The sequence below is a fragment of the Pseudomyrmex gracilis genome, unplaced genomic scaffold, assembly GCF_002006095.1.
Source record: "Pseudomyrmex gracilis isolate BER0280 unplaced genomic scaffold, ASM200609v1 scaffold_47, whole genome shotgun sequence".
Classification (NCBI taxonomy): domain Eukaryota; kingdom Metazoa; phylum Arthropoda; class Insecta; order Hymenoptera; family Formicidae; genus Pseudomyrmex; species Pseudomyrmex gracilis.
In genome coordinates, this window is record NW_018020631.1 from 747473 (window position 1) to 773895 (window position 26423).

Consider the following 26423-nt stretch of genomic DNA (forward strand, 5'->3'; position numbering starts at 1 on the left):
ATATATTTTATTTTTCTCTTTACAATAAGTCATGAAACAGATAAAATCAAAATATAATATATTGTATGTACGTATTCGGACACAAGAATTTCAAACAGTATCTTGGATGTTGTTGCTTTTCAATTAGCTAGTGTTTACATTCTCAAGAAACACAGTGTGAACTTCAAGGCCAAATATTATAAAGGCTATAATATTCTGTACATCATATCTATAACTTGATATTGCTTTAGATTAATCAATATAGTAAAAAGTTAGATATCATTTTTTTTTTAGATATAAGAATGATAAGAAAAAGAAAGAAATAATTAGTTAAGATAAAATACGATTATATCGTTTATTGTGCTTTTCAGGAAAGAGTTATTTTGCAAAAAATGGTATCTTCAGAAGTGACGGAGAATGGGCAGACAAGCCCAGTAAAAAATTGCAGTACAATGGGTATAGCACCAGGAGACTATTCTTTGGTCGGTTGGGATATGGATACAACGGGTAAAAAGGTCATTGACGAAATCTGTCAGATAGCAGGATATACTCCTACTTCGACTTACTCGCAATATGTGATGCCGTACAAGGATCTCAATCCAACTGCAATAAAACGACACAGCATGAAGGTTGTGACCAATGGCAAATTCCGTGTGCTAAGAAACAGTAAGACCAACGAGGTACGAATCAAGATCACAATATTATCGACTCTCTTTTGTACCAGAGAAAGAAAACTTTTCACACCAACTGTTCAATTTATTTTATTTTATAAATTTGAAAATATTCAAAAATATGGTTCTAAAAAAACTTTTATCATTAAACTTAAACATAAATTGCAATGATTTTTAGTTGAACTTAATAATAATTTTGTAATAAATAGACAAATTTAAGATAAATTATTTTTTTTAATTTTTATGACACTACACTTCGTCTCTTTCGAAAAAAAATTAATAAACATTACTTATATATGAGAAATTATATATTCAGAAATATACATGTATATATATATGAATATATTTCTGAATTGGAGAAAACTATTCATTTTCTTAGGTAATCAAATCCAAAAGTGAAGTATCTGCACTTACGGACTTTCTGACCTGGTTGGAACAAATGAAAGGAAATACAGATGGTGTAATTCTGGTTTATCATGAGCCTCGCAAAGTCATCCCCGCGATGTTGCTTGAATCATTAAAGAAGTACGATCTAGTTGATCGGTTCAAACAAACGGTCAAGGGATTCGCGAACGGATTCAATATAGCAGAGGATAAATGCGCGAACTCGGCACATATTTATTCCCTCCGTACGTTGTCGCGCACATTACTGAAGAAAGAATCGAACTTGGGCAATGCGCAGGACAGAGCATCATTGGCGTTACAAATAGCGCAATACTTGTGCACGTTTGAGAACGGCAAAGCTGAAGATGCTAACAACAGCGAGAAGAGCGACGTTGCGATGAAAAAAACGATGGAATGTATTCAAGAATTTGCGCAACCCATTGACGTCGAAGAGCGGGAACATAACGGTATGTCATTGAACATATTTAATTTGAAAACTATAATATCTTTTGTCAAACTCAGTTTGATCAAAACGTAATATTTGTTGTAGAACTAAAGATGATATTCGAGCGGCAGAACAATCTGCGGCCGATATTCAGCGCCCTATTTCGTATGAACCGCCGCGAACGTCAACACGCTAGTCCTCTACGCCGATTGCTTGCCGAAGCTGGAATCGTGTATTCGGAGCTACAGGTGAGTGTGTATACACACATGATTAATTGTGTGCCAACAATCGAGATCGTTTACACTAAGCAATATCAAATGGAAACGTAGCGCACACAAAATCTTGGTTTTTCTATTAAATTATTATTTCGAAATAAAATAATATTTGGATCAAATAATTACAAATCGATTTATAAATATAAATTATAAAGTTAATTAATTCTTCATCATTACGGAGAAGAATCGATTCATCTAACGAGTTGTAACGAGCCGTAATAAAAAAAAGTCGTGAAACACGCGTTTTAGGATGCATGGACTAATGCGAAGAAGGATGGACTGGAAGTTTTGATGAAGGAAAAGCTGCCAAAGGTCGACGAAAAGAAGGTGGCGGATTTGATGACCATTCTCGAACGTCACTTTGATCCGGAGAAAAAGCCGAAGGGCAGATCGCAGGAAAGGAGAGGTGCCAGGTCGAGGACAACCGAAAAAAAGATAAACGACGACAAAGAAAACAATAACAAGAGTGACTCGGGACACGATAGTCCTGACACGACCACGTCCGGCTCTCCCGTCAAAATGAACGGCGACAGCGACGAAATTAAAGCGCAGGAATGCGCTGTAGTAGTAAACGAATGTGCCGAACGCGTTTAACGACGTTAATTCTTTTTGACGTCTCTTACAAAAAAATGAGAGTACTTTGCGACTATTGTATATGTCTTTATCGCTCTTAGGCACAATTAAACGTGAATTCTGTTTTTGTTGCCATAACGGTTATAAATGACGAAAAGTACACTTACCGAGTAAGTGGAAGACGAATGTAGATTTAGCGTAGACTGAAGTATGACGTGCATTTAACCAGACCTGTAATGCAACGAAAGCGCGTTGTATTTCGTGGACAACATCGCTAAATTTATGTTCTTCGGTCGAAAATGGTTGCGAAAGTATTTTCATTAATTTTTTTTTGCGACAATTTATAGAGTAATAAACGTATTAGCATATATAAAAGGTCTCACGATCGTCTCACAAAACGATTATTGTTGTGCTTGATGAAGAGACAAAGTGTTATTAGTTTCAGTATTTTTCTTTTATTCTTATTTTTGTTTACTTGTTCGTTGGTATAAAAAGATGAAATTCTTTAACACATGAAACGCCCTCGAACTTTAGTTAGTTCAAATGTACAAATAAAAAACACATTAAACGACACATTTAGTTTGTTAAGTACATATATTTTATTTAATATCGTTTACGTTTCACAATTTTATAGACGTTTGTGTTTTTTTTTTTTTTCCTTGTTTTCTTTCTTTTTATTTATCCTTGAATTCGAACGTTCGCCGTGTGGTGAGAGTGTCTGTTTATAGACTGCTGAGCGTGAAAAAGGATAGGAAATAACGCGGATTTTGTTGCCGCATACTTCACGATGTGTACGGTAGTGTGCACAATATTTTCTACTTTTTACTGTTTAATGCCAAGCGAGCGCCTTGCGCGCGCGACGGTATTAGAGAGATATATATTTTTATATTGCCACGTAATAATACGCTGTTTCGTTTCTGCTGTGAGATCTCGTTGTATCAGCATTGGATAATAAAGATTCGAATTTAGTTACGAGTTTCAGTTATAACCCCCGCAAAACTCGTGTTTATAACGCTAATTACTTTGCATAAATACGATATTTCTGGCGAATTAAATTTAGTAATTTTGTTTTCCGCGCTGCAGCTTTAACAATAATCCGATTTCGAAGTTATTAAGTTTTTATATTATAAATAAAAAAATCATACAACGCAAGCTGGAAATATAAAACTGAACCTTATTTACAATATTTAGAGTAAACCGCAGAATTGCCAGAGAGTGTAAATAAATGAAAAGTGTTATTTTTTTTTTTTTTTTTTTTTTAGAGAATATTGTCGCGCAATATATAAATCTATTTTGAAAGTCTGAAAAATAAGGTGCCGGAAAAATTTGCATAAAAAATAAATCGAGAACGTCGTAGCGTGCGATAAATCTTCATCGGGACGAGGAGAAATAGATTTCAAGTTTGTGTCGAAGGTTCCACCTGGCAAAAGATAACGTCTGGTTACCTCTTATTACCTGCACAACATCGGACGTGATTTATTTTCCTTCGCTGTGCACGGCGCTTATTAATTGCGCGCGCGCCGTGGCGCGTGAACCTCGCAAGGGGCGTTTGGCAAATAAACGCGCAGGGCCGCTCTTAAACGTTGAAGTTTCTTAATAAGCAAAAAGGTCGCCGGTTAACGGAACTCAGCCGCGCGCCGGGGAAAAACGGAATGGAAAACGGCGGTCGCTTTTCCGCGCCGGATTTCTTCGACCGATTCGAGAGAGAGAAAATGAATTAAAGATACGAGCGGGACCGTTGCGCACATCCGGATTTTTCATGCCACATGCCAAAACGCTCTGAGCCGTGAAGGGCAGCACCGGTGTTCTCGCGCACACACTTTACGAGAAAATTCAAGTAGTATCTTTTCTCGGCAAGCGCGCAATGCACGATTCTTCCCCGCGAGTCCTGCGGAAACAACGACGAAAGAGAGAGAGAAAGCGCTCGGTTAGAAAATTAAACTTTTTCACATGAAACGATTAGACGAGGTATCGTCCTGTAACTCCATACGCGTTTTTCCGATGAGATGTGTACAACCGTGTGTTCTCGGAAGAAAAAAAGATACACAGACGGATTTGCGAGTCTAATTGACACGCTTCGGACCAGCGTACGCTTTACGTCTTCGGAAGTACACTAAATTCAGTCCATGATCCTGTTAAGCCGATTCTATCGCCTCTGTCTTTCGGACGGAAGTCTTCTCAAGAAAAAGCTCTCTCACATATCAAGCGGAAATCGTTGGCAATCTGGCGGAAAGTGAAACGCCAACTTTTATCATCGCCCTTCGATGACCGTTTCTCCCAATGACTGAAACCCAGTGGTAATAATACAGTAATGATATAACAACGATGGGAAGTTGAGCATTTCCAGGAACTATTTTCAAAGACGAGAGGCGCAACGTGGAGAATTTACGGAAAATCCCGTATTACAGCAATTGTTCCGCAACGCGCACGTTGTATTTAGGATACAGCGGTATATACATGTATATACATTACAAAGCGTAATAAATTCTTTAACATCGCTCATGCCATATTTTATCGAAGTTGATGTACGCGGACGTGAAACGGAATGAGCACGAATCTCGAGCGATTAATCTCAAATATTACGAATTGCGTATAATTTTGCTATTATTCTCGTCGAATAGATTATTAACATAGACGTTAACAGTGATTATACGGGATTCTCGAAAATGAGCGCATTAATAATTGAATGTGAGGATTTCAGTGAGAGAGAGAGAATGGATTAACGAAAATCTGCTATTAACACATGTTATGCGCGGATAACGGATGTTACACGGATCGTCGAGTGTCTCTCCGTATGACGTTATCTCAATTAACAATGAGACTAATAACGAAATTATCGAATGTGGCGGGCTGCAAGAAAGAAATTTCAGATAAACGAGCAAGATTCTCTAGAGAAGTGCGCGCATAATTTAACCGATAAGTAATTAGTATACATGTTTCGTTTGCGCTCATTTACTATGCATCATTATTGCGCAATGGACCGCCTTCCTTCGTGTAATTTTGCACGCACTCGTGTGCAATTGTGCAGCCCAGAATGCAAATTTCCTTTACGGAATTATATCGCATGCTAGCAATTATACTTGTATAGTGGGTGTTTTCGGTAAACTCAAATTTATACATAACGTTTTTACATAATTACCTCTTATTACTGTATTATTGTATAAAATATAAAAATACAAAAAATATATTTTAGTTAAACAAAACTTTTAATAAGTACATGGCACACAATATATGTCTATAATTTCTTTCTCTCAGTTATTATTATTAAAACAATCGCTTTTTAATTATTATTACAAAATACTGTTACGTAACAATCTAATGCTCACGTCACACTCTAATAAATTTTTCCGCGCAAGAATCGGTTAGTTGAAAACACTAGCAGTAAATAAGAGAACGCAATGAGCCTCTAAACGCTCGATGCCTGAGAACAAAGCATCCAAATAATACATCGATACATTGCCGATACCTCGATAAAGTCCCTACGAGCTTAGTTCCGCTCGCGTGCGGGTGCGATTATCGTACGATCGCCCTTCGTCTTGTGTAATTTCTTTTTGCGAATGGCCGAGCGTGGCGAGCAAACTAGCCACGGCTCGTATCGCGATCGCTCCTGTAACAGGCGGCGCGAAGGAAATTGCCGCGTCCGAGGGGCTACCTTAATTGATAATAACGCGCGCGCACAGCGCGCTGAAGCTCTATCGGGGATAATTAATGACACGCCAGCTAACCGCCGAATTCCGCTTTCGTTAGCTCTCTTCGACAATGTATCCGCCTAATGAAGGAGAAGGGAAACGAAACGAAGCGCGAGCGCGATTTGCGATGCAACGTCTGCCGCGAAGATGGGATGTTCTTTTCGTGCGCGAGTGGAATACGAAAGAACTCGGGCGCTCACAATTTTGATAACAAAAAAAAAATAGTCTGTATATTTTTATTTAAATTGGTTTGCGCATCAAATATGTTTTCTCTTCTTTCTCTTTTTACTAAAACACAAAATTCTTAAATTTTGAATTGCAACTGTGAATTATAAATTGTAAGATATTGAGATAATAAGATGTTTACAAAACCTGGTTTTCATATAAAGTCACGTAGTTGCGTATAAAAATTTAAAATGACCTATTCGTATTATTCATAAAACTGTTCAGAGAATTTCAAATTTTTTTTTTTGGAAATGAAACTGGCTTATTCTCGAAACATAAGCGACAAAAAGATTTTATAATGATATACTTTATTATAATTTTTTATTTTTTAATTTTATTTTTAAATAAAATTTATCCTATAGATATTTTTAAATGCCGCGATCTGTAAATTCGAGCTACTTCTCAAAACGTTTATTTAAATTAAATTAAAACTGTAGCAAAAAAACGAAAAAACAAGATCTCTGCAAAGAAAACTGAATTAAAATTAGCGAGAACTTGCCTCGGAGAGTTTATCATTATAATATCTACTATTTGTCCATTATATTTTCCGACCGTTTACGGAAGAACAGAATGAACTGTTTACTTACACGAATAAACGAGCGCCGCGTATATATAGAATACAGAAAGTGGAGTGTGGTCAATAAATGTATTTATTTACGTTGCAAACTGAGGTATCTGTAGCTGCGCGCGCGCGCTTTTACACTGATTAATCCAATGGTTGATAGGCACGTACGAGAACTTGGTATCGATTATATAACGAAGAAGGAGATATGAGTAAATTAAACGCTTTCCATCGAACGAGGTGTAGTGCCGATAAACCAACTTTATTTCTTAAATAAATTAATTAATCATTTAAAATAAATGATGAAATATGATTAAACATTGTCATGATTATAAATCAGCAAATTTGATGCATTTACTTGATTATCAATATACGTGTAACATGTAAAATTTTGTTTTTTCAATATACATGTATATATCTTGTTGTAGTCAATGAACTAGCTGTGCGCTGGTTTGCATTTTGCGGTTACAGTCGGTAGAAATCACCCTATTAGGACCCATCACGCTCTCAGCGCGCACGCTCTCGACAAATTCGCGCACGGCGTGAACTTACCGTAACTGCCCATAGGAAAAAGTGTGCGGATGCAGCCACCAGCGGCAACGAGGAGGTCAGCGGCGCGAGAGAAGTGTTTTTTGCGCGACGTCTCGAGAGAAGTCTTTTCCGCGAGTCTGGACGCAGAGCGAGAGAATTCCCCGCAGAATTCGCTCGCCTCGGCTTCCGATCGTCTTTCTTTCGCGCCCGTCCCGCTCACGAGATAGCAAGTTCGCTATTAACGACGTAATTGTTAGCGCCTCGTCGGCTGTTACGTCGGCGCGCATTGATGTAACAGCGCGTGCAACGCGCGCCTTCCCCGTCGTCACGGACCATAACGAATGCCGGCAAATCGCGAACGCGAAGAAGACGACAATGACGATCACGTCGATCTTTTTTTTTTTTTTTTGAGCATTAAGATTTCCGTTTTCTTAGATTTACTGCGGTTGAAGTACAATATCAAAAATGAGAAATTATAATATATTTTGTTTCTTACGCAGAGCGTGTACGTCTCGAAATAAATGATTATTTTTGTTTTCTTTTGGCAACACGGAAAATATGTTTCTATATTTTTAAATGTACTTTTGCGTACTGTGTGTCAGTATGTAACGAGAATAAATGATTTATTTTAACGATGGTAAAGTAACCGAAAGAATGCATTTGAGAGAGTTAAGTAAACGATGAGGCAAGCATGTGCAACAAAAACTAACGGAAGGACAATTTCTTTTTTTCCACGAGAGGAAGAGAATAAGGAGGAGATTACTATTGTATTACTAGTCGAACGTTTGTAAAACATCGGAGCGACTTTATCAGCTCAGTCAATGACAAGTACAGTAAAATCCGTGCAAATTCCGGCTCGTCATTCTTACTTTTTACGGGAACACATGACGCCGATAAGCATTTAATTCTCTGTGCTCTACGACAGTCTCGAGCAATATTTCTAGGAACATATTACACAACGAACAAAGAGTAAATTTTGTGAAATAAAATTTCGAGTTATCCGTGACGGAAGAAGTCAATAACCGGTTAAGCAATTCGCCTATTATGCGTATCAGAATCGCGCAATATTTCGCGATTCGCTGAACTTCCCGGATCGGAATGTATCCGCAAACGGAAGGAACGAAATTGTTTAAATTCCGCGGCTATATAGATCAGTCCCGTAATTTGATTTAATGTAAAAACCAAAAGACACCGTAAACCGTGACGCGTTTCATTAAAAAAATAATAATAATAACGTAGTTTAAAAGAAATATACGAGTTCTGTGTTATTAATATAACGAACGTAAAACGGCATAAAAATCTTTTATACAAGTTAAGCAGCCAGTATTAAAAAAAAATAGAGCAGAGATACTGCTAAGCTAGGATATTAATCTAGTGAAATAATTAAAAGAATATGATTTAGAAAATATATGTTTAAACATGTATAAAAACTGTATACATGTATAAAAACTGAATTAATATTTATGTGAAATATCATAAAAAAATATATTAATTACACAAAACATCGAGGCAAGGAGGAAATTGAATCAGATTAGGATAGTCACAATATTTGTCCACGAAGAGAATAACACACTTCGCGGACTCTTATTCTCGGAAACTGGGACATCACCCTCGGGTCAAATCTTCGGACCCGAAACCGACGGAAGGACTCGTAACACTCGTTCGAGGCCGTCGCCGGACGAGCGCGCGAGCGGCACGAAGCGAGGATGGTTGTTAGTGGAAGCATCAAGCATGCATTAACAGTACTCCGGACAGGCCGGTGGTTCTCTGGTTCCCTGGTTTCTGCCGCGGCGTCCCCTTCTCATCCGCGAGGACGGTGTGTGCCCGGCTGGACACCAGGGGGAAAGGAATCCCCGGCTCGATGCACGCGTCTCAGTCCACCGGGGAACTTCGTCAAAATTGCATCCCTCTGTTCCGACAGTGGTGCATTCTTCAGTTCGTAAGAGTGTCTCGGGTATTCTCGGTGAACACACTTTGAACTTCGAATTTGAGGAGTGCAACAACGACGTGAGATCGAAAGACACGCGGATCATGTGGAGAGTCCTGATCGCGGGATTTTGCACGGTGAGTCTGTCGAGTTGAGGGTGGAACCGCATTCGATAACGAATGTCCCTTTATATAGAGATGTCTTGTCTCGCGCACTTGCGCCATTCAGTTTATACATGTTGAAGTATAGCCGGCAATCTTTATCGACATGAGGAACGGCTTTCGGACGACTCTTGCGGATAAATCAAGCCGATCGTGGATGATGAACGACCGCTAGATTTCCATGTCATCTGTCCTCGGTGACTTATGTTTGTCGCGCGGCTTTGGAGGTTTGTTTGACACTGTATGTGGTGACAGTTTGTCACAAGATTTTAACGAATCTACGTAGCGCTGAGACGCACGCGCATCAGCTTTATCAAAGGACTATTACCGAGTTTTTTTTCTATTGACCCCCGTCAAGCATGATAAAAATCACTTTACATAAAAAAGAAACATCGGAAAATGTTACAAAAAATATTTAATTTAATTTTAGATCATCATACTATTGATTGCAGTTGTATCTTCAAACTTAAAACCTGACATTATCGAAGTAACCAGTGAGATACAAAAAAAGCCTTGTATTGTTTATATTGTATACTGTTTATCTCGGTTTTATCTTTGAGCGTCATTTTTTAGTCTTTTGACATTTAATTCTACTTTTTACACGCTCCCAACTTATCTTTCTTATTTATTTGCCTCGTGCTCGGCGTTTTTTTTTTTTTCACGTGATATTCTTCGCGATTTTGAAGCATCTGTCAATAATGACAACGTCAATTAATTTCCTGTTGGCGAAAGAGGCCATTGCGCGCGTACCCGACCGTCCGGGAGATATCCTGCGGCGAGGAAGAGGTGATCGGTTTTCATTTTAACTGGGGCGCGGCGATTCCTCTCGCGATGTTTCTTTTTGCGAGAAAAAAAACCCTGACGCTTGACAAGAGAGCTCGTTGTATATTTTTATATTACATTATTAAATCACATCGTGACGGCGCCGGCGCCGTCGAAAAATAATGCGTCATTCAATCTCAGGGCGCTCGCTTCGCATCGATATCACATACTTTAACTTCTCAGATTGTTTGTCCGCTCTTTCTCCCGCGTAGACACACGCGTCGGTTTCACTGAGGAATAATTTAAAATGCACCCTATTAATACACGTAACACTTGTGACAAAATACGATAACGGGCAATTTAAAGCGAGTTGCACGACCATAATCCGGTCATTGATACGTGTGAAATATTAATGGTTTTCCCTTCGAACGACGAAATAATTGAATTGTGTCGGATGTCTCCCCGCGGTGAATATGCGGCGACTAATTCTGGCGCAAATACTTTGTGCATGCACGTGTGTACGAAAATACCAGGAGGATTACGCATATATCGGAGTACAATAACGTCATAATTTTTTCGCGTAGCTTTCGTACGTATATCTTGATCGTCGTTTTTAATATAACCGCGGTAGCTGCGACAGATATCGCGTGTAACAAATAGGACGTACACACGATAAAAAACTTTTAGATATGATGGTTCTTGTTGAAATATATAATATATATATATATATATCGCGCGAGCGATGTATTTATTCTCGCGTCGTCGATCGTGAAGCATCTGCGCGCCGGGGATCGAGTAATTCCCCGTCGCAAAGTTTCATTGAAATTTAATTGAAATACGCTCGATTTAAAGTTTAAATTAGAATTAAAATTAATCCGATTATAAGTGATTAAAATTCTAATTATGCGTACAATCGGATCGAGTTGCGGCGTTGTATCTCAAATAACGTTTAACCGACGATTGATTGCTTGTGACAGTAAAAGAAAGGATAACAGGTAAATATCGAAGGTATCGCAAAAACATATATTCTACGGTATATGTATATTTCTGAATATATAATTATTCCATTTTGTCTTCAGAAATTTAAACACGTTTTTTCCTCGACTTGTAAATCGATCAATCTGTTAGTTTTATTTCTTTTTTTAATCACGTTGTTTTGCCATGCGTTTTCGGTCGCTGTAAAAAAAAAATTCTTCAACACGTGGCGACACATTCCGAGTCCAAACTCTCTCTGTGTTTCACATCTTCCAATTAAACGCGCTTTTATCTCACCAGATTCCATCTCAGCGGTTTATTTGAACGAATAGAGAACGCATCTCGCGCACCGAAAGATTTAACAGTACCGAATTGTTACGGCGACGAGAGATACTGCGGTTGAACGAACTGAGCGTGACGCTAAAAATGTTATTGGAAAAAAAAAACGGGATTTATGAAGTCATAAAGAGAAGGTTTGCGGTTCTTCTCGAATGAAACCGAAAAAATGCCGGGTAGTGTCCAAACAGCAGCCAATCGCAGTTGCTTCGTCTCGCGTGGCGGATTTCAAACTGCGTTTGTCCTTTTCCCGTTACGTCTTTTTCGCTCGTCTCTTAATGAAAAACGAAATCCTGATCGCGAATATAAACCGGGCGAGTTTATTAACCGCCTCGTTATCTCCGCGCAATAAATTACACGGCTCGTTCTATAAAGCCGTGACCTTAATTCTAACGACGGAAGTTTTGTCACAATTTCACGTAATGAAATGTCGTTTCTAAAATATAAATATTAGACCCGCGTGGTTTCCCTTTCTTTACATATATACATATATATGTATATATGTATAAAAGTAAATGAAAATCTTGTAATTAGAAAAAATCTCACGAAGATGAAATACGTCATTATCGAGAAAGCAATTTGTGATAATTTTAATGTATATAAACTCAAAGTTTTGCATTTTAATTTATCAAAATTAATCTCTTGGCAGCTTTTAGTTTAAATTAAAGTCAAGCTTCTCCTGCGACTTGCGCGAGTTTCTCGAGTCTTCGTGTCGACACGCGTAATCACTTGATCGAGGTTTCCGACGAGTCGCGCAATTCCTGTCAACTCGACGCAAAGTTCATCGGGAAAACATTAACACCTCGATGAAAGCTTCTCAATGAAAAGACCGTAATGCACACACAAACGGATGCTCAGCCCCGAAATAGTTCGATCAAGAGAATCGCTTGTCGGGACGAAGCCATTAGGAATATTGACTCGGCTTGCAAATAGTTTTGGAATAAATCGCCGTCGATATATTAATTATATCGGCGATCGATGCATCTTCTTTCAATATTCATCATTAAGGCATATTTTTTTCCGCACAAAACCGGAATCTTTAATTAATTTTAAGCTAAAATTGAAATTGCATCATGAAGCAAAAATTAAAACAGTTTTTTTTTTTATACCTGTCTCTATGCGTATTTGTCTCTACGTCGTGGAATTTTCGTTCTTTCAGAGAGAAAATAATTGCACGCTACTCCGGTACCGCTTCCAACCGCTCATGTAATTCGCACATTACATATGGTCTTTGATGAATTTTGTATCAAACGCGAGTTTCGGGTTTAGAAAAACGTCGCCTCAAACGGAATTAAACATTGCAGGTTTGACGAACCTGAAAACAAGAACGTAAAAACGTTCAATTCAAATTCGTGTTTTAATTCAGCCGTTACTGCCCGAAATGAACTTTGTCATTTGTTTCAGCTTTTAATTCTACGTAGATTTTGAAAATTTTGCCATATAAAATATAAAAATACTAAAATACTAAATATAAAATATAAAAAATACCAAAGTGTATGAGAATGTTTTTATAATAAAAAACTAAATTTTTATTGTGTGTTTAATAAAAAAAACGCTATAGAAGAATTTTTATCTTTTTTTATCGCGTTTTTCCTTAAACATTCGATAATTTTTTTCCCCAGAAATACACACATGCACACATATATCATACGTGTTACATCTACAATGTAAGTTGCTGAAAGACAGATAAGTTTAGTTCGATAAGATCTGTAGAATATAAAAAATATGTAAATTTAGACACTTTTATCGATCAAGGGATTTGTACGTTTGCGATTTCAGTGATTTAAGAGCATCGAAGAGAGATACTGGAAATCCGTGGACTTAGCAATGTGTAAAGCGATTTATACGCGTCTATAGATCCTCGGATCTAGCGGTGCACGAAGCACAATCCATAGCGATCCGCGGTTCAAACCGCGTCTACGTGTCTATGAAATTTAACGATCTGCCCTAGCTATTTACGCAACCATGAATTCACGAATTCTAACATAGAATGTTCTGTGAACTTATTTGCTATGCAAATATCTATCGTACTTTTAGACATTTAACACGTTTCTTATATTTTTCATATAAGCAGCAAATAAAAAAAAATCCGTTATCTTTATGCGCTACTTAGATCGTTCATTAATTTTTATCGATTTAAAGATCTTTTTATAAAAAAACTTGTGTCATTTAATTAAATTTTTAATTGATACTACACATGAGTCTTCATTTTCGACAATACGCGACAATCGCCTCGTCGATAATCATTCTTCATCTCTTCGCAATTCACGACGGACACATCTGCGTAATAGATGCAATGAATGCACATGTGGGCCGATCTGATATCCGCACGATACGGCATGATCGTGAGCGGAGAATTGTATCTCAAAAAAATACGGCCTATCACGACCTGTACGATGAGCAGTGCGATGGACGCCCGTGCGATATATAATCGTGGATAGTATACATAACGAATATCTTATGCGGCCACCAGAGCGTTTCCTTACACCGTTACCCGTATCGAAGTGGGTTCTTGGTTCTGGTCGCGTGCTGGTCACCCTGTTCCTTGCCAATGGTAACGTAATGGCGTTGTAAACGTCGTCAGCACGAAGAGATCGTCACTTCGAGCGGGGTCTTTCATGGCGATATAATTAATGCGAGCGCTGTGACCAATGAAAGGCGCGAATATCGCAACGTTGATTAATTAGAAATGTAATCGTTTTTATATCGCGTTTACTTCGCGAAGAAAAAGATAGAAGAAGACACGCAAGCTCCGAGTATAATAAACGTTTGTTTCATTTTATTTCGCGCTTCTGTAAGGCAAACGACCGAGAAAACTCGCTGATACAAAACAAAAAAATTAAGAGTAAAAGACGGCTGTAATAATGATCATTCACATATTCGTATTGCTTGTACAGATATATATGTATATATACATATACATTCTAAATAAAATGAATGAACAAATGGATGTGCGAATGGAGATTTAAATACAATAAGCGAATGAAAAGAGAGAAGCTTCTTCTTTCTCGGATTTTAAACAACTATATAGCATATCAAGCGTTCCGGATTTGACTCGGCCCATATTACCTCGACCTCGTAAAACCGCACTGCTTGAAAAGAAAAAAAAGAAAAAAAGAAGATTCGAATCTATTAGGGTGCTCGTTCAATTTTTTGGCAAAACCGGGGCAATGGAGTTTTTCTAAGTTAGAAAGTAAATCTGGTTAAAATTGAAAATAATGCGCGATCCGCTATAGTGCCGCGACTGAACGGCAGTAAATTACCGTGAATAAGAATGTTGGCTGCATAACAGTTACAGAACAATACGGTTGTTAGGTTTTAGCCGCTATTTACGCAAGTTCACGGTAAATGTACGATTCTATTTACGAGCCGAATATACGCGGCTACATACGCGTAAGTTATCGCTCTGCTATGTGCAACCATCATGCAGCAGTATCCACGCTATGCTGCCCGTTATAATATCATTTTAACGAGTGATATCATCATGACGGGATAACTAATATTTGAAAATTACATCAGCAAGCCTCTCAAAATGATGTGTTTGGATAAATGCACACGGAACGGAAAAGTTCGATAAAAATATTTCACGGGATCATGTATGTACATATATCATTTAACTATATGCGAAACAAAAACAAAGTTTTACACTAACTAACGTGCGCGCGATGTTTCTCTCTCTCTCTCTCTCTCTCTCTCTCTCTCTCTGCTGCATTTTAATCAATTAATCAAAATATTTTTATTCCGTAAAAATGCGACGTAACATATTTTTTTTCACGCACACTGCTCGAAATATCTTTTCCTGACAAGTGCGTAAACTCGAAAGTAAACAACAAAAAATAAAAAGACTGCCAAACTAAATGTCGCAATATTGTAACTTGTGAGATTGTTGATTTAAATTTATTTTATTACAAAAATATATGAAATATTTACTCTAAAACAAAGAAAAAAGTTTAAAGCAAAATGTGATCTTACATTACTGAAACAGTTACGTTATTACAAAGCAATCTTTGTTTATGTGTGTGCGCATGTACGACAGTATCGCGATAATAAATAATAAGAAAGAAGGTACTAAAACCGAACGCTGCAGAAAGAGATGAGCGGTTTCGACCGCACGTGCGCACGCCCTGAAATCTCACGCTGCCGCCGATTCTTCTGATGGCCGCAATATCAGGATCGGCTCGCGTTTCAGGTTGCCGCCACCGTTGCCCAGGATTACGAGGTCTCGGACATTCAGTGCAGCGGCGCGGGATCGGCGGCCGATCTTCTGACAGCGAAAATCAAAAGGCCGGTCGGCTTCAGAGGCGCGCCGCTCTTCGCCGACGATAGATCGGCGAATCCGCTCGCCGACATTCACTGCCAGATCAGACCAGACCCGAACGATCCGCAAGAGGATAACTACTTCCTGAAGGTGACTGACTTCTCCCGATGCGGCATCCTCAAGAGAAACGTGAGTCATCCAGGCCGTGTGCGCGAGTTACGCGGAACTGTCTTCTTTTTTTTTACGAGAGGGTCCAATGATGCGTTCTCGCTCGAGAATCTTGTAGCTGACGTTGCACAAACAGAATCTCTTGGAACGGAATAGCTTTCGCAGATTGTACGGTCGATAGAGACTACCAATTCCCCCGGTTGAAAACTATTATTGTAAATGCCGATATATATATAGGAGCGCATTGAATTCAATTGGATTGTATCGTCATTAAATGCCGTTATAATAATATTGCAAAGAGAGATATCAGTTAACGATGTTCGCGGTGTAACTTGTGACTGGTAATAAATCACGCTTGACTGTATCACTTCGTCTCTGAATCCATTTCGCAAAATAATAAAGATGGTGTAAGGATCATATTTAAATCCATTATACACCGCGCTTCATTAGACGCCTTCAGAAAACTGCTAACATTAAAAACATGTGATCGGTAGATCAAATAGTTGTGTATCAATAGCTGTGTGTGACACGCAATGATAAATAACAATTACTCATGTATTAGGGATTCATTCATCTGCGAGTGTGGTTTCCCGCCTTCCCCGGCGTGGTGATGCTGGCCGATCAGGAACTGATCCTGATGTGCCGTCCGCCCGAGCCGACGCTGCTCAGACACAAGGCCGCTGGCTTCGCCGGCACTTTGTAAGTCATTCGCGTCAATTTTCCGTATGCACGATATCTTGTCGAATCTCGCGTAATAAACCATTATTTCCGCTATGTTCGTCGGAGCGCATTCCTGCGTGTGGTTCATTATCAAGGAAACAATTATTCCTTCACAGAACATTTTGATAATTACATAATGATTTCTTTGTAATAGTCATATATTTTAACATTTTTTTTTATGTTTGTGCGAAATATACATTTAGTGTGTGCACGAGATAGAAACATGCGATACACAGTTTCAAGTAATAACATACGCAAGACACACAGAACAACGTGCTGAAGCGACGACGCACGTCTGCTTTAAAGGGTTAATCGTTTCAGTCCGCACGGCGCCAGGGTGTCCGGCGTAGTGGAGGAGACGCCGGGCAGGCTCGAGTATGAGGTGGCTCTTTATCGCGAGGCGACGGGCAACGTGTCCGACAATTCGCAAACGGTCGATCAGGCGGTGCCGATCGGCACAAAGCTGCAGCTACGCGCACGTATCAGTTCGGACAGCGCTTGGGGTTACATCAAACTGCTCGAGGTAACTGTTAGTCCGGATCCGGATCAACCCCATGCTCCTGGCAGCGTTGTGCTCGTCAAAGACGGCTGCAGGAACCGCGACTTCGCGTCCATCATTCCGCATCAACCCGCGAGGTATCGCGATCGCAAAAACGAAGTTTTCCTCGACTTCGAAGCTTTTCTGCTGAGCTCGATGAGGGAACGCTCCACCCTCTGGATCCACTCGCAGATCAAGGCTTGCATGGAACCGCAGGATTGTCAACCGGTAGGAAACGAAACGATGCTCTTTGTTGAATCTATATCCAACGGCATCTGAGGAGTTCCAGTTTTTTGTTAGCTTTTCCGTCTTCACAGGACTTTTGCCTCGATTTGTTCGAACCATCGGGACACGGGAGAAAAAAGAAGAGAGCGGCGGTCGAGGCGAATGTAGAAGCTTCGGCCGAATTCCTTCCGAGGGTCGAGCGTCTGATCAAACGGTACAACGATTCTACTCCGTACACGAAGTTCAAAGAGAACATCGAGTACACGGTGATGATGCCGGATGGTAAGTCGTTCAGGTCGAGGAATTCGCAATTTTCTTTGGTGATCAATATATAATAATCTTGAAAATCTATTTAAAACTTTTTTCTATTAAATATTATTTTCTATTTAATCTATTTAAAACAATATCCAATTATTATAAGTACGGGTATAATACACTTCATAACATTTATTAAAATAAATCCAGTTTATAGATCGAGTTTACACACTTTGATATATAACAGATTAATACAATTTGTACGATTAGATTTTTATGATCAGATTTACGCGAGACTGAGACACTAATACGTGATTGATATTCGACAAATGCATCAAGATTAATCGAGCGTCAATAATGGGAGAAGAGGGGGCGCGACGATCACTGTAATTCTAATTAAATGTTATCCTCATTATCATAGATTTGTACGACAAAGTGGCAGCCGGTCTCGAAAGCAGTTGCGGGAATTTCCTTTACGTGGCGACCGGATTGGGCGCTCTGCTGGTGTTATCGGCCTTTATCATGTGCTACCTGGCGTCACGTCTTCACAACCTGTCCTCGACAATGCAGCAAAACAAGTCTATCGATGAGCTGGTCCGGGATCGTACCAGAAAATATTGTGACACTACGCCCGGTTACACCGGACGTTCAACGGTGCAATGAAGAGAATTATCACGACTGTGAAAGATGCGAAAGTATACTCTTCGTCATCCACGAAAGTATATTCTTTGCAGAATGTAAACTGCTTTACGCGACGTGGTGCATGTATCGGCGTATACTATATGTTTTTTCGATGTAACGTTAAAGCTTTGGAACTAGGATGATCGACATATCGTTTTGCGAGGAGTTTAGAAAGACGGCGATACATTCGCATAAGCCGCTTAATTTTCTACTGTCGCAAAAAACTTGTCCTACTTCAAAGATATATAACGGGGCACATTTTAAGTATTACGTAGCATAATATCATACGCTACAGAAATGATTCTAAATCGAGAATAAAAATTTTACGGAGATTTCGAGTAACGTTCGAACACGCGCGAGCAAACACGATGACACTGCTCATCGTGTGGAACAAAAATAGTTTTCATGACGTAAGATGCTCGAGAACGCTGGCAAACAAAAATATGTTTATTCCCATATTAAAGTAAATCACAAGTCTGAGACTTGTGTGTGTTAATGATAGAGCGGTTAAATTGAAGATAAACTGACAATTTATGAAAAAGGGATCTTCGCGCTAAACGTAAAAATACGCCGATAAAGCATTGTTCACTATTTTGCAATGTAGATACAATGTTTTATACGTCACGTATTTACGTTTTTCTGACAATTTATCAATTAATTAACATAATTCTTCTACATAAACACAAACAGAATTTTTCTCTTTCTTTTTACTCTCTCTTTTTAGATATTTAATTTTCTGTATCTTAAGTATTTTTGTAATCTGAAAAGAAAGAGAAACATTTTTTTTTAATGTAAAAGAAGCAAAATAACTTTGCTATTTAATTATACAAAAATGGACTTCTCTTTGACTTAAATACTTCTTTTCTGGGTTAAAGAATTACAGTATTGATAGCTTTTAATATACGATTTTCCGCGAATGTGTGTCGCGCACACACACGATGCAATTTCTATTGAAGGTTTCACTGTCTGTCGATATTGCTCAAATACAGAAGATAGTCTCACTACGACGAGTCTCTCGAACGTGCAATGCTATCACGTGACCTGATCAAGCGAGAAGATCCATTGATCGCTCGCCTAATACATAGGATAAGAACTTTGCCGAACGCAAAGAAACTCGACGGGACATTTTGGGTGGTTGCACGAATTTATCTCACCTTGTAAATAAACACATGCGGTAAAATGTTTGCATTTTACAGCAAACTCTTTTCACAATACGCGAAAAAAATGCTTTCTATATATAATATAATATATATAGTGATTTTATAAAATAATATATTGTGTGTAATTTTAAATGTTTTAATAAAGGATGAATAAAACATTATTTGGAATTATTATATAATACGAAAGATGATTGGTAAATATTTAAAACGATGCATATAAATAGCGACATAGATTCGCCAGATATGGGTTTGTGCGATTTTCACTTATTTCCGAATCTAATAAAATGGCTCGGCTGACAAAAATTTTCGAGCACCAATGAAGTTATCGATATAATAATACAATTTCAAAAAGCTTGAGAAATCGTTCTATCAAAGCAAAATAAGTGTTCTCGAAAAGCGTTGATCAAAATATATCCATGTACAGAAGGCGATTATATTAAAAAATAAATACATTTCAATCGAATAAATTATTGTTTGGCTTTTCGTTTCGGATATTTGTCAATTGCTCTTCGTAATTGTGAGTAAATAATTAAAAAAATATTATATTCTATAGTGGAAAAGTGTGAGATATACAACATATATTATAATAATAATAAATTTGCGATGCTGAGGCGCATTAAAATTTGTATAAAAGAGTCTGTGCTATAAAATATCTAATAATAATAACTGCAGAGAAAAAGAAAAAAAGACAAAAAGCTTTGTCATAAAATAACATGTAACCGTGATTCTGAGAATATAATAATCAAGTTTTAGCAAGATCCGTGAAGACACTTAAAAAATTTAATACAGTAACATTCATTATAGACTGACTATAATATGTACAATGTGACTATTTATTAATTATTATAAAATAAACGATCAAACAATTCTGCGCAGTACAATTTTTATTCAGCTTCAATTTTCTTGTATAGAAAATCAAAAACTATATAATCTCTTTTTTCCTGTGTAATCTAGTAAATCGTTTCTAGCTAATTTCTTTGGTTCCGTTGACAATTTTAGATAAACGGTACACTAAAAGTTTGTATTAGAAAAATCTAATACTTACATTATTATGCATTATAACGTGCTCGATAAACGTGCTTGTCGCGAAAATAATCGATTACTTGATCAGATTATTTTATAAACCGTATTAAGTGAGCTTAGGAACTTGTGATTAATTAGACCGAATTGAAACTCAAGTTTTTTTCATTAATCTCGACTATTTTATAATTATTGAATAAATAATTATAAAATATTCGTATATGTAATCTTTCCCAGATTGCAATGATTTTAAACACATAAAAGTCTGTCGCATATATAAATATACATTTTTACATTGCACAACTATTTCTTAACTTAATTTCGAACATATTCAATATAAATTAGACAAGTATAAATAAATTATATTAATGCATACATATTAATTTGATAATATTCACGTATAGTAATTGTGTTTAAAGGGTTTCGAAGGCTCCAACTAAATGATATTCCGAATAAATCGTAAGTTTTGTAATATCAGTAAAAAGCAAACAAACTGACAAAAACAATAAAAATACTATTAAAATTATTGTATAAGTATAATTAGTTGGAATTCAACAATTCTGAAAAAAATATTGATTTTGGATTTCTACAACACATAACTTGCATGATTAGTCGACAATTATTTTCAAGTTGTATCAAGAAACGACATCACAACGTTTATATCGTGCAAGATGATGATAGTTACACTAAGCACAACTACATTCAAAGACTTCCACAATGCACGATATATCTTTGAGACAACCTTTGTCTTTAGAGATATGTCGAGATACATATGTAAGCTGTTCCAAAACTATTGTCCACGACTAGAAATAAATATTTCAAGTTAAATTATCTCAATTCTGTCTGGAGAAAGGACCTCCTTAACTAAATTTGAACTCGAATAAAACTTGAAATATAGTACTGAATTATGTTCCTCACAACAATGATTTAATAATAATTAGTTCGTGAGAAAAAATATTAATAGACAAAGAAAACAAATGGCAACAGTTCTGATACACTTAGCATAAAATGTTTCTCCGATTTTACAATTGTTGTCGTGTGTATCATTTTTTGCTGCACATTGCAACAAATTAAAATCGACAAATATCCATGCATACTGTTATAATTGATATTTCCAGCATGTTAAATGACCAATAAATATTTACTTTGGCTATGTAAGGCATTTCGAATGTCATAATAAAGTAATTATAAGTATGACATCATATTTTTGGTTTTTCCATATGATGTTAATATTCAAAAACTCTGATTATATATCACACGTATGCGTTGCAAACGTTCCCGCACGAAAAAAAAAACAAATAATTATTCAATCTTGTCATTTTTCTTAGACTTCGTGAAGGCTTCGTAAGCGGCAAGTTCTTTTTTCTCCTTCTTTAAATTTCTATCCTCGTATTCCAACCTGCAATTAGACGCTAGATCAACACGTGACAGGGATATTCATATTTGTTGGGATATGTGTTGTACATGTTATCATTACAAGTAGAAGTCATTGTACCGTGAACATACAATAAATAATAAGAGTGACGCGAGAACTGTAAATTCAAGAAAAAAAACATTTTGTACAAAAAACTAAAATTACATATCCCATCAGAAAAATCAATAAATCAACAAGAGAACAAATTTTAATGTAAAGTGGATAAACATGTGTTTATTGTAAACTGAATGGAGAATACAAAACAACTGGATTTATTCTATTAACGTGTGTCAAAGTATTTGATAATGAAATAAAAGACACAAAATAAATCGGACTTCGCAAAATAATCAGACATATCAACGTTTGTTGAAATTCTTAATAATCGTACAAAGCTCGTTCGGCCTACAGAGATAAAAAGTGGAATGTGAATAATTAACTTACGAAAACGAGTCTTACTTTCTATTTAATCAAATTGAAAAACTTATTGTGAGACAATATGTAATTTAATGTTTAAAAAAATCATTAACTCGAAGATTTCTCAATAATTAAACAGTTGTTTGCAAAATATATAAATTATAAAAGTACAATATATATCAATTGAAACTGGGAATTTCTAGAATAAAATGTATAAAATTGATGAAATATGTGTTAATTCTACTTAATAACGCATACCTGTGAAGAATAATCCTTTCAACAATTTTTTCCGTAGTCATGTCATTGCCGCTATCTAACAATTTAAATTTATTTTGTCTCTTGGGTTCTGCGTATGGATCTGAACCATCCTCGCAGGGCATTATAGGCGTTTGTCCGTGACACACAACAGAGACGTTAAAATGTTCCATTAAGTTTCTCGTCACCTCATACGGCGCGCCAATTACAACTTCATTTACATACTATATAAAAATGCAAAGAAGATATTGTAAACATACAAAACAAGACATGAAAACAGATATAAAACTATCACTATCGTAATCTTGTATATATATTTTAAAATAAACGTATCTTCCTTATATGCAAAACTTTATCTTTTTTTTTTATTTCTGTGTCATATAAGTTTGCATCGCATATCTTGAATTATAAGCAGATTTTACCTTGCATGCAAGCACACTCAGAACTCGCTCATGAAGATTCATAATAGGATGATTGCCACATTTGTATCGGTTAACTGCGGGATCGGTGTGTAAACCGACTATAAGATAGTCGCCCTCCTTCTTGGCGACTTCCAGGAAATCTAAATGTCCCACATGAAAAAGATCGAATGCTCCCGCCACGTACACGATTTTGTCATTTGGTTGTGGACTCTTGCCGTCACTGAATTGTATAATTTTTTGTGTAGTCGGCAAGAATTGCGAACAGCCAGTCCACGGACTTCGAGCAGTACGGTCTTGCCCCATGCGCTTACTCGGCTCACGGTCGACGCTATATTCGTTATCGCCTTGCCGAAAATGTTGTCGTGTCATCAGCAGCATACGTCCTACAAGGTCAGTTGTTGAAACGCCAGCCGTTCGCTGAACTTCTCTGAAATAATAAAAATTCTTTCCAATAAAAAGTGTAAAATATTTGATAAAAGTTGCATTTATATATATATTGAATTGTTCTCTTCTCAGAAATTGTTTCAAAAATATACTACCTGTAACGTCCGGCTGCTTTGACCAAGTGATAAGTATCCACACCATCAGCAGTCATTGTAATATCATCGCCGTGAACACAAAAATCACAGTTGTACTTGTCTAATGTTTCTAACGTAGTGACGTATGGCGCTGCTTCGACTACTTCATCTACCCACTTAATACCGCGCACCATTTTGTACCTGAGTAATAAAAGAAACTATATAGAGATGTTTTAATAGATGTGTAGTACGTACTTGATGAGTAAGTGTTACGTAGATAAGTATCATACATTAGCTCTTTCAATTATAATAACGTACAATATAAATGGAAGTGACAAAGCAAGGTCTCTCTTACAAATGTTTTCTATAGACTTTGGCTTAAACTTGTCAAGGTTCTGTAATACAAAAACTTTTCTACTCGTGCTTGTAGATAAGATTACGTCTTCACAATATAAAATTTTTTTCAAATAGTTTTTCAACCGAAGATGAAGGAATTTTCTGTTACATCATCATCATTAAATTGCAAATCAATATCGTTTAATGCAAAACACAAGTGGAAGACGTGTTTTTTTTAGTAAATTTGTGAATAAAATGAAGTCGAACCTACAGTCAAACCTTGATAACTCGAATCTCAAGAGAAGAGGTAAAATCTTCGAATTGTAGAGGTTTCGATTTATCGAAGTTTTTTTTCCTTTCCGCGAAGCGGAATGAAAAAATTTCCGTTTTATAGAGGTTTTCGAGTTATAGAGGTTCGAGTTATCGAGGTTTGATAACTGTATATACACATTACGTAGTTTATTGCACGATATATGTGGAAATATTGATAATTTTAGACTGACAACTAGCGTTTCGCAAAACCAAAAATATAGAGTTTGAAAGATTGATCAACACATAATAACCAACTACAGAATGACAATCAAGATTTTCATTGTGTCTTATGTAATGTTCTGCAGTAAAGTAGCAGAGTGAAATATAATACCTTTCTTGCTCGGTGAAGACCGGTGGACCTTTATGTCTTGTAATTTCTTCATCGTTGTGAACGCCTACCACTAAATAATCTCCTAAAGCTTTAGCTTGCCTCAGAGAATTTGCATGTCCAAAATGTACCATATCATAACTGCAAACAACATATTCTATTTTTGATAATTTTGACTTGCATTTAAATCAAATACATTAAAGATATTTTCGCATTGCGTTCGATCGAATTGGAAAAGTTTAAAAACTTTTTATCGTCATTATCGAATTTTCACACAACAACACATTTTAATGAAAGAGTTGTGAAAAATACACTATCACTGGACCTTGACTTAAAAACTGTTCCGATAACGATATCAATCACGGCGGCTAGCGATAATAATAAATCGAAACTATTCAACAATAAGTCGCAATATGTCCAATAAGTAATGATTCTTCTATTGTTTACAAGTAAACACTTATCTAAAGAAAATAGATAAATCAATAAATTTGTAAAAGATATGTAAGATGTCTTAATATTAAATGTATAAAAATGTGTTTCTACGTCTTTTTATATATTCTTAAATCGTCAGTCTGGTTGAGTTCTTGTGGTTTGCTTTCACTGACGACGAATCAATATGGACAAATGTAGTAATTTATTTTTATTCCGTATATTTAGTGTGTCGATAAGACAAGAGATTTTATTCGTATAATCTAACTGCAGCGCGCACACAAACTTAAATTTGGCGCTAAAACGCTCAATATAAGCCATCTATCATTTGTAGCGATGTGCTCCATTTCATCTAAAAACGGAGCGAAAATGCATGTCTCACAGATGAATTACGGATTCGACGCGATGCATCGGTTCCAATCAGATATTGCTGATTAAACCTTTATCGTGTCAATCGTGCGTAAAGCCTGATTTTGGCGTATTGATTTGTAAATTTAGCAAATATATTTTTCTTAAACTGAAATGAAGACTAACAAAAGACTTTAAAAGAAGATATTCTTCTTTTTTCTTGTTTTTATATATAACTTACAGATAAATTACGTTTGTGGGTGTTCACAAGTGACAATTACATACGAAGTTACACGTATGTGTCACGATATAGGGAGCAAGAACCGACACGTGGGTGTCACTTGTGCACCCGGTTTGCTGATACGCAGCGTTTATCAGTGACACTTGAGGCACATCCTGACCACCCACAAATTTCGTTATAGTACGCGCAATATAACATAAATTCCGCAACGTATTCCTGTTACTCACCATCCGTCGCACCAAACACGAACCTCCTTACGTGTCTCCTCAGTCATGATAACGAAGCTGACGTTTGTGCGCGCGCTTTCGATATGTACGTGGATCGCCGGATTGTTTTTCCTCTGTGTCGCGTCGTCGTGGATGACGTTAGCAAACTGCAGGTTAACCTCGACAATAATCACTACCGATTGCGGTTGCCGCCTCGAACCGACTGCGCGCGTCGCTGTCACGCGTCGCTTTTAAATTCTTGCATGTCCCCTCCCACGTCCGTGAACTGATTTCGATATCAGGGCCGTGTGCGTGAAAAAGGTGTCTACTACTTGAATATTTAATCGCTGCTTGTGTGCATATAATCGATGATAATTGGCGCGCAATAACAATAAAGACAAAACTCAACGAGATCTTAAAACAATATTTCTTTTGAGTAATCACATGTATATGTAAGGGAAAAAATATACCAATACATTTTTTGATAAATAACACATTTAAGTAATTTATGCATACTTCAAAAATTCGATTAAATAGTTTGATTCTCTGGTAAAATAGAGAATAATTAGCAGACAGACAAGTCTGATATTTTATTTTAACGCGATAATTCGTGGAAGAGAATATATCTGGAAGGGGATTTTACTTGACATTCTGATATCGGGATCGTATGATTCTTGATA

At 37.0% G+C, this 26423-nt stretch overlaps 3 protein-coding genes across 6 annotated transcripts in view; 2 read left to right on the top strand and 1 right to left on the bottom strand.

Annotated features, from left to right (window-relative positions):
* Positions 1-3295, top strand: part of LOC109853381 (maternal protein exuperantia) — a 5456-nt gene extending 2161 nt beyond the window's left edge. For both annotated transcript variants that reach the window (XM_020425453.1, XM_020425452.1), the window contains exons 2-5: positions 351-659; positions 1030-1501; positions 1585-1727; positions 2004-3295. In XM_020425453.1, the coding sequence (XP_020281042.1) occupies positions 372-659; positions 1030-1501; positions 1585-1727; positions 2004-2348 (1248 nt within the window). In that variant the 5' untranslated portion in view covers positions 351-371 and the 3' untranslated portion in view covers positions 2349-3295. The remainder of the gene's footprint in view (positions 1-350; positions 660-1029; positions 1502-1584; positions 1728-2003) is intronic.
* A 5875-nt stretch (positions 3296-9170) lies between these two features.
* On the top strand, positions 9171-19096 carry LOC109853371. The gene is made up of 6 exons (XM_020425428.1): positions 9171-9398; positions 15685-15942; positions 16484-16620; positions 16963-17407; positions 17497-17686; positions 18081-19096. Exons 1-6 carry the CDS (start codon positions 9366-9368, stop codon positions 18320-18322), a joined length of 1305 nt encoding a protein of 434 aa, XP_020281017.1. The 5' UTR covers positions 9171-9365; the 3' UTR covers positions 18323-19096.
* A 1170-nt stretch (positions 19097-20266) lies between these two features.
* On the bottom strand, positions 20267-25968 carry LOC109853372 (ethanolamine-phosphate cytidylyltransferase). Of its 3 annotated transcripts, none has more exons than XM_020425431.1 (6): positions 25765-25968; positions 24523-24660; positions 23565-23744; positions 23026-23452; positions 22607-22827; positions 20267-21919 (listed from the first exon to the last, which is right to left on the bottom strand). In XM_020425431.1, exons 1-6 carry the CDS (start codon positions 25809-25811, stop codon positions 21823-21825), a joined length of 1110 nt encoding a protein of 369 aa, XP_020281020.1. In that variant the 5' UTR covers positions 25812-25968; the 3' UTR covers positions 20267-21822. The 3 variants fall into 3 exon arrangements, with proteins under 3 accessions (XP_020281020.1, XP_020281022.1, XP_020281021.1); XM_020425433.1 differs by having other exon boundaries at positions 21846-21932; XM_020425432.1 differs by lacking the exon at positions 20267-21919 and adding an exon at positions 22176-22336.
* Between the last annotated feature and the right edge of the window lie 455 nt (positions 25969-26423).